The sequence below is a fragment of the Oncorhynchus nerka genome, linkage group LG18, assembly GCF_034236695.1.
Source record: "Oncorhynchus nerka isolate Pitt River linkage group LG18, Oner_Uvic_2.0, whole genome shotgun sequence".
Taxonomy (NCBI): Eukaryota; Metazoa; Chordata; class Actinopteri; order Salmoniformes; family Salmonidae; genus Oncorhynchus; species Oncorhynchus nerka.
Window position 1 is genome coordinate 68,459,802 of NC_088413.1, and position 13,956 is coordinate 68,473,757.

Below are 13,956 nucleotides of genomic sequence, written 5' to 3' on the forward strand. Positions count from 1 at the left end.
GTCTCCCTCCGTCTCCGTCTCTCTCCGTCTCCGTCTCCCTCTGTCTCCGTCTCCCTCTGTCTCCGTCTCTCTCTGTCTACGTCTCTCTCTGTCTCCGTCTCCCTCTGTCTCCGTCTCTCCGTCTCTCTCTCTCCGTCTCTCTGTCTCCATTCCATCTCTCTGTCTCCATTCCATCTCTCTGTCTCCATCTGTCTCTCTCTCTCTATCTGTCTCAGTCTCTCTCCGTCTCCGTCTCTCTCCGTCTCCGTCTCTCTCTGTCACCGTCTCTCTCCGTCTCTCTCTGTCTCCGTCTCTCTCTGTCTGTCTCTCTCTCTCTGTCTCCGTCTCTCTCTGTCTCCGTCTCCATCTGTCTCCATCTGTCTCTGTCTCTCTCCGTCTCCATCTCTCTCCGTCTCTCTCCGTCTCCATCTCTCTCTGTCTCCGTCTGTCTCCGTCTCCATCTGTCTCTGTCTCCATCCGTCTCTGTCTCCATCCGTCTCCGTCTCTCCGTCTCCGTCTCTCTGTCTCCGTCTCTCTGTCTCCGTCTCTCTGTCTCCGTCTCTCTGTCTCCGTCTCTCTGTCTCCGTCTCCGTCTCTCTGTCTCTCTGTCTCCGTCTGTCTCTGTCTCCGTCTGTCTCTGTCTCTCCGTCTGTCTCTGTCTCTCTCTCCATCTGTCTCTGTCTCCATCTGTCTACGTCTCCCTCTGTCTACGTCTCCCTCTGTCTACGTCTCCCTCTGTCTACGTCTCCCTCTGTCTACGTCTCCCTCTGTCTACGTCTCCCTCTGTCTACGTCTCTCTCTGTCTACGTCTCTCTCTGTCTCCATTCCATCTCTCTGTCTCCATTCCATCTCTCTGTCTCCATCTGTCTCTGTCTCTCTCCGTCTCCATCTCTCTCCGTCTCCATCTCTCTCTGTCTCCGTCTGTCTCCGTCTCCATCTGTCTCTGTCTCCATCCGTCTCTGTCTCCATCCGTCTCTGTCTCCATCCGTCTCTGTCTCCATCTGTCTCTGTCTGTCTCCATCTGTCTCTGTCTCCATCTGTCTCTCTGTCTCCATTCCATCTCTCTGTCTCCATCTGTCTCTCTCTCTCTATCCGTCTCCGTCTCTCTCCGTCTCCGTCTCTCTCCGTCTCCGTCTCTCTCTGTCTCCGTCTCTCTCTGTCTCCGTCTCTCTCTGTCTCCGTCTCTCTCTGTCTCTCTGTCTCCATCTGTCTCTGTCTGTCTCTCTCTGTCTCCGTCTCTCTCTGTCTGTCTCTCTCTCTCTGTCTCCGTCTCTCTCTCTCTGTCTCCGTCTCTCTGTCTCCGTCTCCATCTGTCTCTGTCTCCATCTGTCTCTGTCTCTCTCCGTCTCCATCTCTCTCCGTCTCCGTCTCTCTCCGTCTCCGTCTTCATCTGTCTCCGTCTCCATCTCTCTCCGTCTCCGTCTCTCTCCGTCTCCGTCTTCATCTGTCTCTCCATCTGTCTCCCATCTGTCTCTCTCCGTCTCCATCTCTCTCCGTCTCCGTCTCTATCTCTCTCCGTCTCCGTCTCTATCTCTCTCCGTCTACGTCTCTCTCCGTCTACGTCTCTCTCCGTCTACGTCTCTCTCCGTCTACGTCTCTCTCCGTCTACGTCTCTCTCCGTCTACGTCTCTCTCTACGTCTCTCTCCGTCTACGTCTCTCTCTGTCTACGTCTCTCTCTGTCTCCGTCTCTCTCCGTCTCCGTCTCTCTCCGTCTCTCTCGGTCTCCGTCTCTCTCGGTCTCCGTCTCTCTCGGTCTCCGTCTCTCTCGGTCTCCGTCTCTCTCTGTCTACGTCTCTCTCTGTCTACGTCTCTCTCTGTCTACGTCTCTCTCTGTCTCCGTCTCTCTCTGTCTCCATCCGTCTCAGTCTCCATCCGTCTCCGTCTCTCTCCGTCTCCATCTCTCTCTCTCCGTCTACGTCTCTCTCCGTCTACGTCTCTCTCTGTCTCCGTCTCTCTCTGTCTCCGTCTCTCAATTCAATTCAATTCAATTCAAGGGCTTTATTGGCATGGGAAACATGTGTTAACATTGCCAAAGCAAGTGAGGTAGACAACATACAAAGTGAATATATAAAGTGAAAAACAACAAAAATTAACAGTAAACATTACACATACAGAAGTTTCAAAACAGTAAAGACATTACAAATGTCATATTATATATATATATATACAATGTACAAATAGTTAAAGGACACAAGATAAAATGAATAAGCAAAAATATGGGTTGTATTTACAATGGTGTTTGTTCTTCACTGGTGGCCCTTTTCTCGTGGCAACAGGTCACAAATATTGCTGCTGTGATGGCACACTGTGGAATTTCACCCAAAAGATATGGGAGTTTTTCAAAATTGGATTTGTTTTCGAATTCTTTGTGGATCTGTGTAATCTGGGGGAAATATGTCTCTCTAATATGGTCATACATTGGGCAGGAGGTTAGGAAGTGCAGCTCAGTTTCCACCTCATTTTGTGGGCAGTGAGCACATAGCCTGTCTTCTCTTGAGAGCCATGTCTGCCTACGGCGGCCTTTCTCAATAGCAAGGCTATGCTCACTGAGTCTGTACATAGTCAAAGCTTTCCTTAATTTTGGGTCAGTCACAGTGGTCAGGTATTCTGCCGCTGTGTACTCTCTGTGTAGGGCCAAATAGCATTCTAGTTTGCTCTGTTTTTTTGTTAATTCTTTCCAATGTGTTAAGTAATTATCTTTTTGTTTTCTCATGATTTGGTTGGGTCTAATTGTGCTGTTGTCCTGGGGCTCTGTAGGGTGTGTTTGTGTTTGTGTTTTGTGTTTTTCTCTCTCTGTCTCCGTCTCTCTCTGTCTCCGTCTCTATCTGTCTCCATCTCTCTCTGTCTCCATCTCTCTCTGTCTCTCTGTCTCAGTCTCCATCTCTCTCCGTCTCCATCTCTCTCTGTCTCCATCTCTCTCTGTCTCCATCTCTCTGTCTCACCTTGTTGCCTCTCTCTCTCCTCTGCATGCGCTCCACGTCGTCTATCTCGTAGACCTTTATTTCGAAGGGTTCTGTGGTTCCCCTGGGGGCGGGGCGTAGCGGCCCGTCTACCCAGCGTACACCTGAGCTGATGGCAGGCTTCCTGACCGGAGAGGACGAATCCGGGGTCAGGCTGGGAATCAGACGACGACGCTGGGTACCTGGACACACACACACACACACACACACACACACACAGACAGACATACAGTTAACTGGGATACTAGGAGAATAATATTACTTTTCGGTATAGTTGTTGCTAAGTAGAATGTATCAATTTTAATTTAAATGCTCAACATAGAAAAACATGAAGAAGCATTCATCAGAGCTTGTAGAATTTAGTAGAGGAGAGAACAAAATGAAGGGTTCTGAGTGAAGATGGGGAGAGCAGAAGAGAGGAGAGAGAACAGTAGAGAAGAAAAGAGACTGGGAGAAAACGCAGCAGAACAGAACTGAACACAAGATAAGAGACAGGAGTAGACAAGAGGAGAAAAGAGAAATAGAGGAGAGAGAGTGGAGGAGAAAAGAGGAGAAAAGACAAAGAGAGGGGAGAGAGAGGAGTAGACAAGAGGAGAAAAGAGAAAGAGAGGGGAGAGAGAGTGGAGGAGAAAAGAGAAAGAGGGGAGAGAGAGAGGAGTAGACAAGAGGAGAAAAGAGAAAGAGAAGGAGAGAGTGGAGTAGACAAGAGGAGAAACGAGAAAGAGAGGGGAGAGAGAGTGGAGAAGACAAGAGGAGAAAAGAGAGAGGGGAGAGAGAGTGGAGTAGACAAGAGGAGAAAAGAGAAAGAGAGGGGAGAGAGAGTGGAGTAGACAAGAGGAGAAAAGAGAGAGGGGAGAGAGAGTGGAGTAGACAAGAGGAGAAAAGAGAAAGAGAGGGGAGAGAGAGTGGAGTAGACAAGCGGAGAAAAGAGAAAGAGAGGGGAGAGAGTGGAATAGACAAGAAGAGAAAGAGAAGAGAGGGGAGAGAGGGAGTAGACAAGAGGAGAAAGGAGAAAGAGAGGGAGAGAGTGGAGTAGACAAGAAGAGAAAAGAGAAAGAGAGGGGAGAGAGAGTGGAGTAGACAAGAGGAGAAAGGAGAAAGAGAGGGGAGAGAGAGAGGAGTAGACAAGAGGAGAAAAGAGAAAGAGAGGGGAGAGAGAGTGGAGTAGACAAGAGGAGAAAAGAGAGAGGGGAGAGAGAGTGGAGTAGACAAGAGGAGAAAAGAGAAAGAGGGGAGAGAGAGAGGAGTAGACAAGAGGAGAAAAGAGAGAGGGGAGAGAGAGTGGAGTAGACAAGAGGAGAAAAGAGAAAGAGAGGGGAGAGAGAGGAGTGGACAAGAGGAGAAAAGAGAAAGAGGGGAGAGAGAGTGGAGTAGACAAGAGGAGAAAAGAGAAAGAGGGGAGAGAGAGTGGAGTAGACAAGAGGAGAAAAGAGAAAGAGAGGGGAGAGAGAGTGGAGTAGACAAGAGAAGAGAAAGAGAGGGGAGAGAGAGTGGAGTAGACAAGAGGAGAAAAGAGAAAGAGAGGGGAGAGAGAGTGGAGTAGACAAGAGAAGAAAAGAGAAAGAGGGGAGAGAGAGAGGAGTAGACAAGAGGAGAAAAGAGAAAGAGAGGGGAGAGAGAGTGGAGTAGACAAGCGGAGAAAAGAGAAAGAGAGGGGAGAGAGAGTGGAGTAGACAAGAGGAGAAAAGAGAAAGAGAGGGGAGAGAGTGGAGTAGACAAGAGGAGAAAAGAGAAAGAGAGGGGAGAGAGAGTGGAGTAGACAAGCGGAGAAAAGAGAAAGAGAGGGGAGAGAGTGGAGTAGACAAGAAGAGAAAAGAGAAAGAGAGGGGAGAGAGAGTGGAGTAGACAAGAGGAGAAAGGAGAAAGAGAGGGGAGAGAGTGGAGTAGACAAGAAGAGAAAAGAGAAAGAGAGGGGAGAGAGAGAGGAGTAGACAAGAGGAGAAAAGAGAAAGAGGGGGAGAGAGTGGAGTAGACAAGAGGAGAAAGGAGAAAGAGAGGGGAGAGAGAGAGGAGTAGACAAGAGGAGAAAAGAGAAAGAGAGGGGAGAGAGAGTGGAGTAGACAAGAGGAGAAAAGAGAAAGAGAGGGGAGAGAGAGAGGAGTAGACAAGAGGAGAAAAGAGAAAGCGAGGGGAGAGAGAGTGGAGTAGACAAGAGGAGAAAAGAGAAAGAGAGGGGAGAGAGAGAAGTAGACAAGAGGAGAAAAGAGAGAGGGGAGAGAGAGTGGAGTAGACAAGAGGAGAAAAGAGAGAGGGGAGAGAGTGGAGTAGACAAGAGGAGAAAAGAGAAAGAGAGGGGAGAGAGAGAAGTAGACAAGAGGAGAAAAGAGAAAGAGAGCGGAGAGAGAGAGGAGTAGACAAGAGGAGAAAAGAGAGGGGGAGAGAGAGTGGAGTAGACAAGAGGAGAAAAGAGAGAGGGGAGAGAGAGGAGTAGACAATAGGAGAAAAGAGAAAGAGAGGGGAGAGAGAGAAGTAGACAAGAGGAGAAAAGAGAAAGAGAGGGGAGAGAGAGAGGAGTAGACAAGAGGAGAAAAGAGAAAGAGGGGGAGAGAGAGTGGAGTAGACAAGAAGAGAAAAGAGAAAGAGAGGGGAGAGAGAGTGGAGTAGACAAGAGGAGAAAGGAGAAAGAGAGGGGAGAGAGAGAGGAGTAGACAAGAGGAGAAAAGAGAAAGAGAGGGGAGAGAGTGGAGTAGACAAGAAGAGAAAAGAGAGAGGGGGAGAGAGTGGAGTAGACAAGAGGAGAAAAGAGAAAGAGAGGGGAGAGAGAGAGGAGTAGACAAGAGGAGAAAAGAGAAAGAGGGGGAGAGAGTGGAGTAGACAAGAGGAGAAAAGAGAAAGAGAGGGGAGAGAGAGAGGAGTAGACAAGAGGAGAAAAGAGAGAGGGGGAGAGAGTGGAGTAGACAAGAGGAGAAAAGAGAAAGAGAGGGGAGAGAGAGAGGAGTAGACAAGAGGAGAAAAGAGAAAGAGGGGGAGAGAGTGGAGTAGACAAGAGGAGAAAAGAGAGAGGGGAGAGAGAGGAGTAGACAAGAGGAGAAAAGAGAGAGGGGAGAGAGAGGAGTAGACAAGAGAAGAAAAGAGAAAGAGGGGAGAGAGGAGTGCATTTTGTTAGTCCATCTTATCTGACCACTGTGCTGGAATGTACACTTGCATAGACATTGGCAGACACTTTTTATGAATTCACACACAGGGTAAGAGGTTCTGACTGTCTCTCTGTCTCCCAGGTTATAGAAAGGTCACCCAGACAGATCTGACTCACCACGAGTCACCCATTTGTACCCATATTTACAGTGCATTCAGAAAGTATTCAGACCCCTTTTCCACATTTTGTTACATTACAGCCTTATTCTAAAATGGATTACATTTATTTACACACAACACCCCATAATGACAAAGCGAAAACAGGTTTTTACAATTTTGGTACGTACAATTAAAAAAAAAATCTATTTACATACAGTGACAGGTAAGGAGTGGAGGACAGAGGAGCCTCTTAAAGAAGAAGTTACAGGTATTTTCCACCATAATTTGCAAATAAATTCACAAAAAAATCATACAATGTGATTTTCTGGATTTTTCTCTCTCATTTTGTCTATCATAGTTGAAGTGTACCTATGATGAAAATTACAGGCCTCTCTCATCTTTTTAAGTGGGAGAACTTGCACAATTGGTGGCTGACTAAATACCTTTTTGCCCCACTGTAACTGGGAAGCAGTATTAAAGGAGCTGACCTGTGCTGTTGTTCTTCTTCTTGTTGTTCTTGAGGCTGCGGCGGCTGCTGCTGGTGGCTGAGCTGTGTTCGCTCAGAGAGTCCTGGGCAGAGGAGGTGCTTCCTGTGGCCTCGCTGTCCCTCAACATGCTCTCATAGCCACTGCTGCCCCCGCTGTGGTAGAACAGGGCCGTCTTCCCCATGGCCGGGGGCAGCTCTCCACTCAGAACACTACTGTTGTCACTGGCATGACCACTGCTGCAGCGATGCGGCTGCCTGGGCGCTGTGATCTTACTGTAGGGAGACGGGAGGGTGTGGACTACCAAGGGTCCTTCCTCTCCCTGTGCCCCGACACCACCTCCACCCCCTCCAGCGCCCCTCTCCTCCCCAGCCTCGGAGCCTCCTCCTCGGTTGTGACCAGCGGATCGAGAGCCTCCGCTGCCCTGGAGCAGCTCGGAGATGCGTCCGTTGACGGCTCTCAGAGGCAGCTTGGCGGCCAGGCCTCCCCCTCGGTTGCGACTCAGAGACTGGGTGGACCAGGAGCCAGAGCTGGGTGCCTGGTTCTGTCCCTGACCCTGGATGGAGGTCTGACCCTGGGCCTGGGGCTTTCCGTTGGGAGGAAGACTGGAGCTGCGGTTGACAGACTGGGGCAGAGACTTGGTGGAGAAGCTGAGTTTCTTGGTGCTGGAGGCCGACAGGCTGCGGGCCTTAGGGCTGGCCATCAGGAGCTTGCTGACCGCTGAGATCTTGGACTGGCTCGACTTGGGTGACTGGGGAGCGCTGCCAGGGCTGTTACCGGAACCGTTCCCATTAGGGGAGGAGGATGACAATGAGCCGCCACGGGTGAGGCTGCGTCCGGTACGGGGCATGGTGCAGTCCCCCCTCCCCCCTCCGGCTGACACCTTCCAGCCCAAGGAGCTGAGAGCCTCCCCCCTCTCCAAAGAGAGGCAGTCGTAGTGGGGGCCATGAGAGCTGTGACCTCCATGGGACCGACCCAGAGAGTTGGTTCTGTTAGCCAGTTGCTCTAGTTTAGCACTGAATAACCTGCTGCTCTCCACATTGCACCCCTTGTGTTTCCCTCCAGCAGGCACGCCCAGGTCCTCCGGGGTACTCCTCAAGAAGGAGAGGCCATGGCTGGCTGCGTGCATGGGGCTGAGGGGGCCTTCTGCCCTGTTCTTCTGGTCCAGACTGGACTTGCGTACTGGTGGCAGCGGTGGTATACCTTTCTGGCGGGAAAACAGGCCATGTTTCCCGGAATACCCCCTTCGGTCCAGGGTCGCCCTGGGACTACAGGGGGTGGAGGAGGTGACCCCCAGACCTCGGTACTCCCCCCCTCCTCCGTTAGCGTCGTAGCGGAGTGGGTCCTCATCCAGGCCGTCGTGGCGGTTGAGCCGGTGCCAGCCACGGGGCAGACTGGCCGTGCGCAGAATGTCGGCAGAGTAGACAGGAGTCACCAGACACTCCCCAGAACTGACCAGCACCATCTCAGAGCCGTCCACTACCCTCTTACAGGAGTCTGGAGAGGAGATGGCCTCCCCGCTGCTGGAGCTGTGACGGTCCCCTCCATAGCCACTGTCCACCCTGCTGGCCCTGTCACCCTGGGGCCAGGCCTGGCTGCTCTTAGCTGGGTCTGTCTTGACTGGTGGATCCACCACCCACTTCTCTGGCTTCACCTCACACACCAGCTCCTTGGGCCTCACGTCCACCCTGTCTCTCTTCATCCAGGGGTCATCGGAGGTGAGCTCGCTGGACATGGAGGCCAGGACCAGGGCTGAGGCAGTCTTGGCTGGGTCCTTGGGCAGCAGGTGAATCTTGGTAAGGGAGGAGAGTATGACCATGGGTTTGACGGCCACACAGGGGTGGACTGTAATGTTGGTCTTGAAGGGGAGGAAGTTGCTGGAGGCCCCCAGGGTCTGCATGTCAGAGAGGGAGATGGTGGTCTTACCCAGGGAGGGGGGCAGTCTCTTCAGCCTCTCTTTAGTCTCCCTCCCTTTTACATCTCCAGACAATGCTACTTCACTCTCAGGAGTCTTCCTTCCTCCATAACCCAGGGACGCCTCGTCCTGCTCCTTTTCCCCACAGAGAGGGACCTGTGTGGGGTCTGGTTCGGCCAGAGCCTCCCCGTGTCCATGGGACTGGCTGAAGCTGTGCAGAGACTGATCTCCGTGGCTAACAACACTCAGGTCACTTAGCCACGATGAGATGGAGGACCGTCGGCTAGGCGCCTCTCCTTCCACACAAAGCTTTGCCATGCTGACCTCCGCCATGGCGATCACTCCGGCGACGGAGGCGGTTGTTATGGGGATCACCCTGGTGGTCGTAGCAACGGCAGTAGTGTTGACTCCATAGTGCTCCAGGTCCTCGCTGATGCTGCTGTTGATGGAGATAGGGCGGGACCCCGAGTCCAGTGCAGTGACGGAACAGTCGCTGTTGAAGCTAATGATGCTGGTGGGACGGCCGCCACCCTCCAGCAGGCCCCGGACCTCCAGGCCCTCCTTACACCCCAGCGTGAACACCAGATCGTCTTCCCCCAGAGAGCTAGGGTTGGGGGCTGGAGCTGGGGCTATGGGAGGTAGTCGAGTGATGGGAAGAAGAAAGAGGGGGAACAGACAAGGAAAGGACAGCAGGGAAAAAGGGAGAAAATGTAAGGAAACCAGTATCATACGTGAAAACCTTCTTCAAAAATCTATTGTATCAGTCACAGTAACAGAATGAAGAGTACGACTTACTATCCCTGCGTCCATCCAGAGGAATCTGAGGAACATTCTCATCACACAGTGTCTCAGCCGACCCCAGGCTAGCAGACGAGGAGTTGGTTCGTTTGAGGTCCCGGGGACTCATCCCCGCGGGGGAGGTTCTGGACAGGGACACCGGCTGCAGCAGGGACTCTGTAGAGGACCTCACACTGTCTGCAGCCAGGCTGTCTGCAGTAGACAGACTCTGGCAGGACAGAGGGGGCGTTCCCGGCATCACACCCTTCTGGGTGTAGACCTGGATAATAATCATGATCACATGTTGGATTATGTAGCTCTTTTAAACGACCCAAATATGCTTCACGGTGATGCAGTACATTTTCAGTGTTAAAACTCCACACAATAATTGTATAAATACAACCAAAGACAGTAGAGGAAAAGCCAGATAGTGTACCTTGCAGCGCTGTGAGGGTGAGGAGGGAGGTCGGTAGTCAGAGGTCTTGGTAAGAGATGCGATGCCCAGCCGAGGAGAGCCCAGGGGGCGGGGCTTACCATCACTGCTACTGCCCGCGCTCAGAGACTCACGACTGTCAATCAAATAAAAAGGAATAGAAATTTTAAAAAATGAAGATATTAAGAACAAACATACCTTCAAGATACATACAAATTATAAATCAGTTGATAAAACTATACAAAGTAATGTAGGTTTTGTGTTGTGTTTCGTGTGGATCCCAGAGAGAAGCCGTTGCAGTGTACCAGCTAATGGGGATCCAAACAGACAAACATGTCTTACCTGTCATGGAGGCTGGCACTCTTGGCCCTCTGTAGAGGGTTGGTGTTGGTATGTCCTGCTCCACTGCTTCCCGTCATACTGCAGCTGCCGGTCAGGCTCAGACTCTCTATCATGGTCTGGGCCAGTTCTGCCTCCTCCACCACCTCCCTGATCTCCTGGAGCTGCTGGTCGTTGGACATCCTCCTGAGGGGCTCTACCTCCTCCACCACCCCTCCTTTACGCCCCATCTCATACCCTGGGGGAACCAGGGTGTCGGGCTTAGCCCCCCTGTTAGCCGGCACCTCCTCGAAGGGGAACTTTGCCACCTCCTCGCTCCCGTCGATACACTCCAGACGCTCCTGCAGCTCAGCGAAGGTGTTGCACTTCAGGCACTCCGCCCCTTCCTCTGGCACGGGGGGCAGGGGATGACCCAGGGGCTGGAGGAAAGGGAATGGGGGCTGGAGGACGGGGAGCGGGGGCAGGGGATGACCCAGGGGCTGGAGGAGGGGGAATGGGGGCTGGAGGAGAGGGAATGGGGGCTGGAGGAGGGGGAGCGGGGGCTGGTTGGGGGCGTTGAGGGGCTCGGTAGTGGGCTGGGTGTGTGTCTGTGTAGGGACTAGCTGAGCCTGGGGGAGTACTGTCTGCTGCTGCAGAGGTGGCGTATTCGGCAAAACAGGGATGCCGGGGACGAACTCTGGCGGGCCCTCATTATCGGTCAGCTCGCGGTCTGAGATGGCACCCCCATTGGACTCTGGCGGGCCCTCATTGTCGGTCAGCTCGCGGTCTGAGATGGCACCCCCATTGGACTCTGGCGGGCCCTCATTGTCGGTCAGCTCGCGGTCTGAGATGGCACCCCCATTGGGACCCACATAGATGACAGTGTCACAGGACTGCTCGCTGCTGGAGTAGTTGTCTGGGTCGCTGGAGAGGTGCAGCAGGGGCAGGTCTGAGTCTGCAGAGCTACGGGAGTGGAACGGTCTCAGGTGAGTGGGGCGACGCATACGCCCCTCCTCACACGAACTCTCACCCCCTGACGAACTGGACGTGTATTGCTGAAAGAGAGAGGGGGATGTGAAAATGGATGAGAGAAAAAAAACATTTGTTTAAATAAACCAATTAGAATCTACATTTAATTGACCTATCATTGTAATACTGTCATCAAGTTACAGTAATACTGAAAGTAAACTTCTTTGCTGAAATATCAATATGGACATATAGAAAAAAGAACTGAAAAAGAACTGTGAAATGTATTAGCAATGTAATGTACTGGTTGTTTGAATGCCTGATTGAATGACTGGTTAATTGATCATGTATGTACCATGCTGACTTTGGTCTTCTTCTTCTTCATGCGGAGGAGGCGCGAGGCGATCTGGATCGTGGAGAGCGTGTCAGAGAAGTTGCTAGGCGACGAGGAGATGTGAGCGATCATGGTAGTCCGGCAGTTCATGTTGCCCAGCGACTCTCTCAGTAGCATGGACAGCTTACTGTCCCTGGAACACACACACGATACATCAAGCACACACACAAACACAGGTATAAGCACACATACAGTACGTGAAGGCACACACACACGGGAGGTTTTCCAATGCTTCACTAAGAAGGGCACTGATTGGTAGATGGGTTAAAATAAATAAAAAGCAGACAATGAATATCCTTTTGAGCATGAAGAAGTTATTATGTTTAACTTTGGATGGTGTATCAATACACTCAGTCACTACAAAGATACAGGCATCCTTCCTAACTCAGTTGCCGGAGAGGAAGGAAACCGCTCAAGGATTTCACCATGAGGCCAATGGTGACTTTAAAACAGTTACAGGGTTTAATGGCTGTGATAAGAGAAAACTGAGGATGGATCAACAACATTGTCGTTACTCCACAATACTAATCTAAGTGACAGAGTGAAAAGAAGGAAGCCTGTACAGAATACAAATATTCCAAAACATACATCCTGTTAGCAACAAGGCCCTAAAGAAATACTGTGAAAAATGTGGCCAAGCAATTTGCTTAAGTGTTTTGTTTGGGGCAAATCCAAAACAACACATTACTGAGTACTACTCTCCATATTATCAAGCATAGTGGTGGCTGCATCATGTTATGGGTATCCTTGTAATCATTAAGGACTGGGGAGTTTTTCAGGAAAAAAAATTACGGAATGGAGCTAAGCACAAGTCCTAGAGGAAAAGAAGACCGTGAATGTTCCAAAGTGGCCCAGTTAAATCTACTTGAAAAGCTATGGCAAGACCTGAAAATGACTCCGGAGCTGCGAAGGTTGAGAGCCATGCGTCCTCAAGCACTGCGATGCTGTGTCTTAGACCGCTGCGGCACTCGGGAGGCCCAGGGGTGTGAATAATTATGTAAATGTAGATATTTCTGCATTTCATTTTCAATACATTTGTAAACATTTCAAAAAATGTTTTCACTTTCTCATTATGGGGTATTGTGTGTAGATGGTGGAGAGGAAAAACATCAATTTAATCCATTTTGAATTCAGGCTGTAACAAGTAAATGTGGAAAGGTCAAGGGATATGAATACTTTCTGAAGGCACTGTAGCTCCTTTTTTCAGGGTAAATGTACTTACTATGACTGTGATATGGTTGTCCCACCTAGCTATCTTAAGATGACCTCCAGATCTGAGCATTAGCTCCAGTGAATCTCCCTGGCAGATGGGACAGGAGCTGCAGGTAGGACTGTGTGTCTATTTAACGCTCTCCTTGTCCTGTCTGTTAGTTATAGGGTTAATAGTGTGTGTGTGTAATGTTTATACACGTGTTAACTCCTGTACGCTGTTTGGGACCCTCAGGGCTGAATGGAGCTCAGGTTCCTCTGTGGCTCAATACCTCATGCTGCTGTCCTCCTTTTATAAAAACACAGCCCCCAGCCAGCCAGCTCCCATCCCCACCGCACGCGCACGCGCACACACACACACACCATCCCATCTTTTTTTCTCAGATATCTCCCTCTTTTCATCTCTTCATCTATCCTCCATATTCTCCTCTTTCTCCCTTTCCTCGTACATTATGTCTTCTTTTTGTCCTTCTCTGTAACTAGGTTTCCATCCAATTGGCGACAGATGTGAATATTCTCAAATCTGCAAAAATAAAATATGTACATTTTCCCACCAGAGATGTGTTTCCATTAAACGGACTTGTTGCGGATAAAAGTCTGTGTGTGATGACGCAGTGAACATAAACATTACTTCTGCGGTTAAATTCCATGTATCGAATAAAAAAGACAAGTTAAATGGGTTTCCATTGCATTTTCAACTCTACTGATGGTTTTCGCACAGAAAATGTTGCGTTATATATGCGCCCACTGGCCTCGGCTCGAACCAACAGCCTCGGCTCGAACCAACAGCCTCGGCTCGAACCAACAGCCTCGGCTCGAACCAACAGCCTCGGCTCGAACCAACAGCCTCGGCTCGAACCAACAGCTGGCAGATATAGTGCAGGTATAGCCTACTACATGAGGAGATTACTATGGACAAACGAGCGAGATTATTTTTATTTGTCAAATGGCAGCCAAGCATCATGTTACCAGAATAAGACCCCATATCTCACATTTATACATTTTACCGACACAAAGATCCCACCTTTTTTAGCGTATTTTGTTTCTTCAACATTTTTCATCTGACATTTACTTAAAAAGGTTGGATGGAAACCTGGTTAGTTCCAGTTCTCTCCCACTCTCTCTTTCTCTCCCACCCTCTACCACTCTCTCTCTCTCTCCCACCCTCTACAACTCTCTCTCTCTCTCCCCCCCTCTCTTTCTCTCCCACCCTCTACCACTCTCTCTTTCTCTCCCACCCTCTACCACTCTCTCTTTCTCTCCCACCCTCTACCACTCTCTCTTT

At 50.5% G+C, this 13,956-nt stretch overlaps 1 protein-coding gene across 1 annotated transcript in view; it reads right to left on the reverse strand.

Annotated features, from left to right (window-relative positions):
* LOC115123941 (kinesin-like protein KIF26B) overlaps nt 1–13,956 on the reverse strand; it is a 43,773-nt gene that overhangs the window by 21,235 nt on the left and 8,582 nt on the right. The window contains exons 3-8 of the mRNA XM_065003362.1: nt 11,424–11,595; nt 10,127–11,157; nt 9,788–9,920; nt 9,370–9,631; nt 6,663–9,203; nt 2,923–3,122 (exon numbers count right to left, since the gene is read on the reverse strand). Of these exons, the coding sequence (XP_064859434.1) occupies nt 2,923–3,122; nt 6,663–9,203; nt 9,370–9,631; nt 9,788–9,920; nt 10,127–11,157; nt 11,424–11,595 (4,339 nt within the window). The remainder of the gene's footprint in view (nt 1–2,922; nt 3,123–6,662; nt 9,204–9,369; nt 9,632–9,787; nt 9,921–10,126; nt 11,158–11,423; nt 11,596–13,956) is intronic.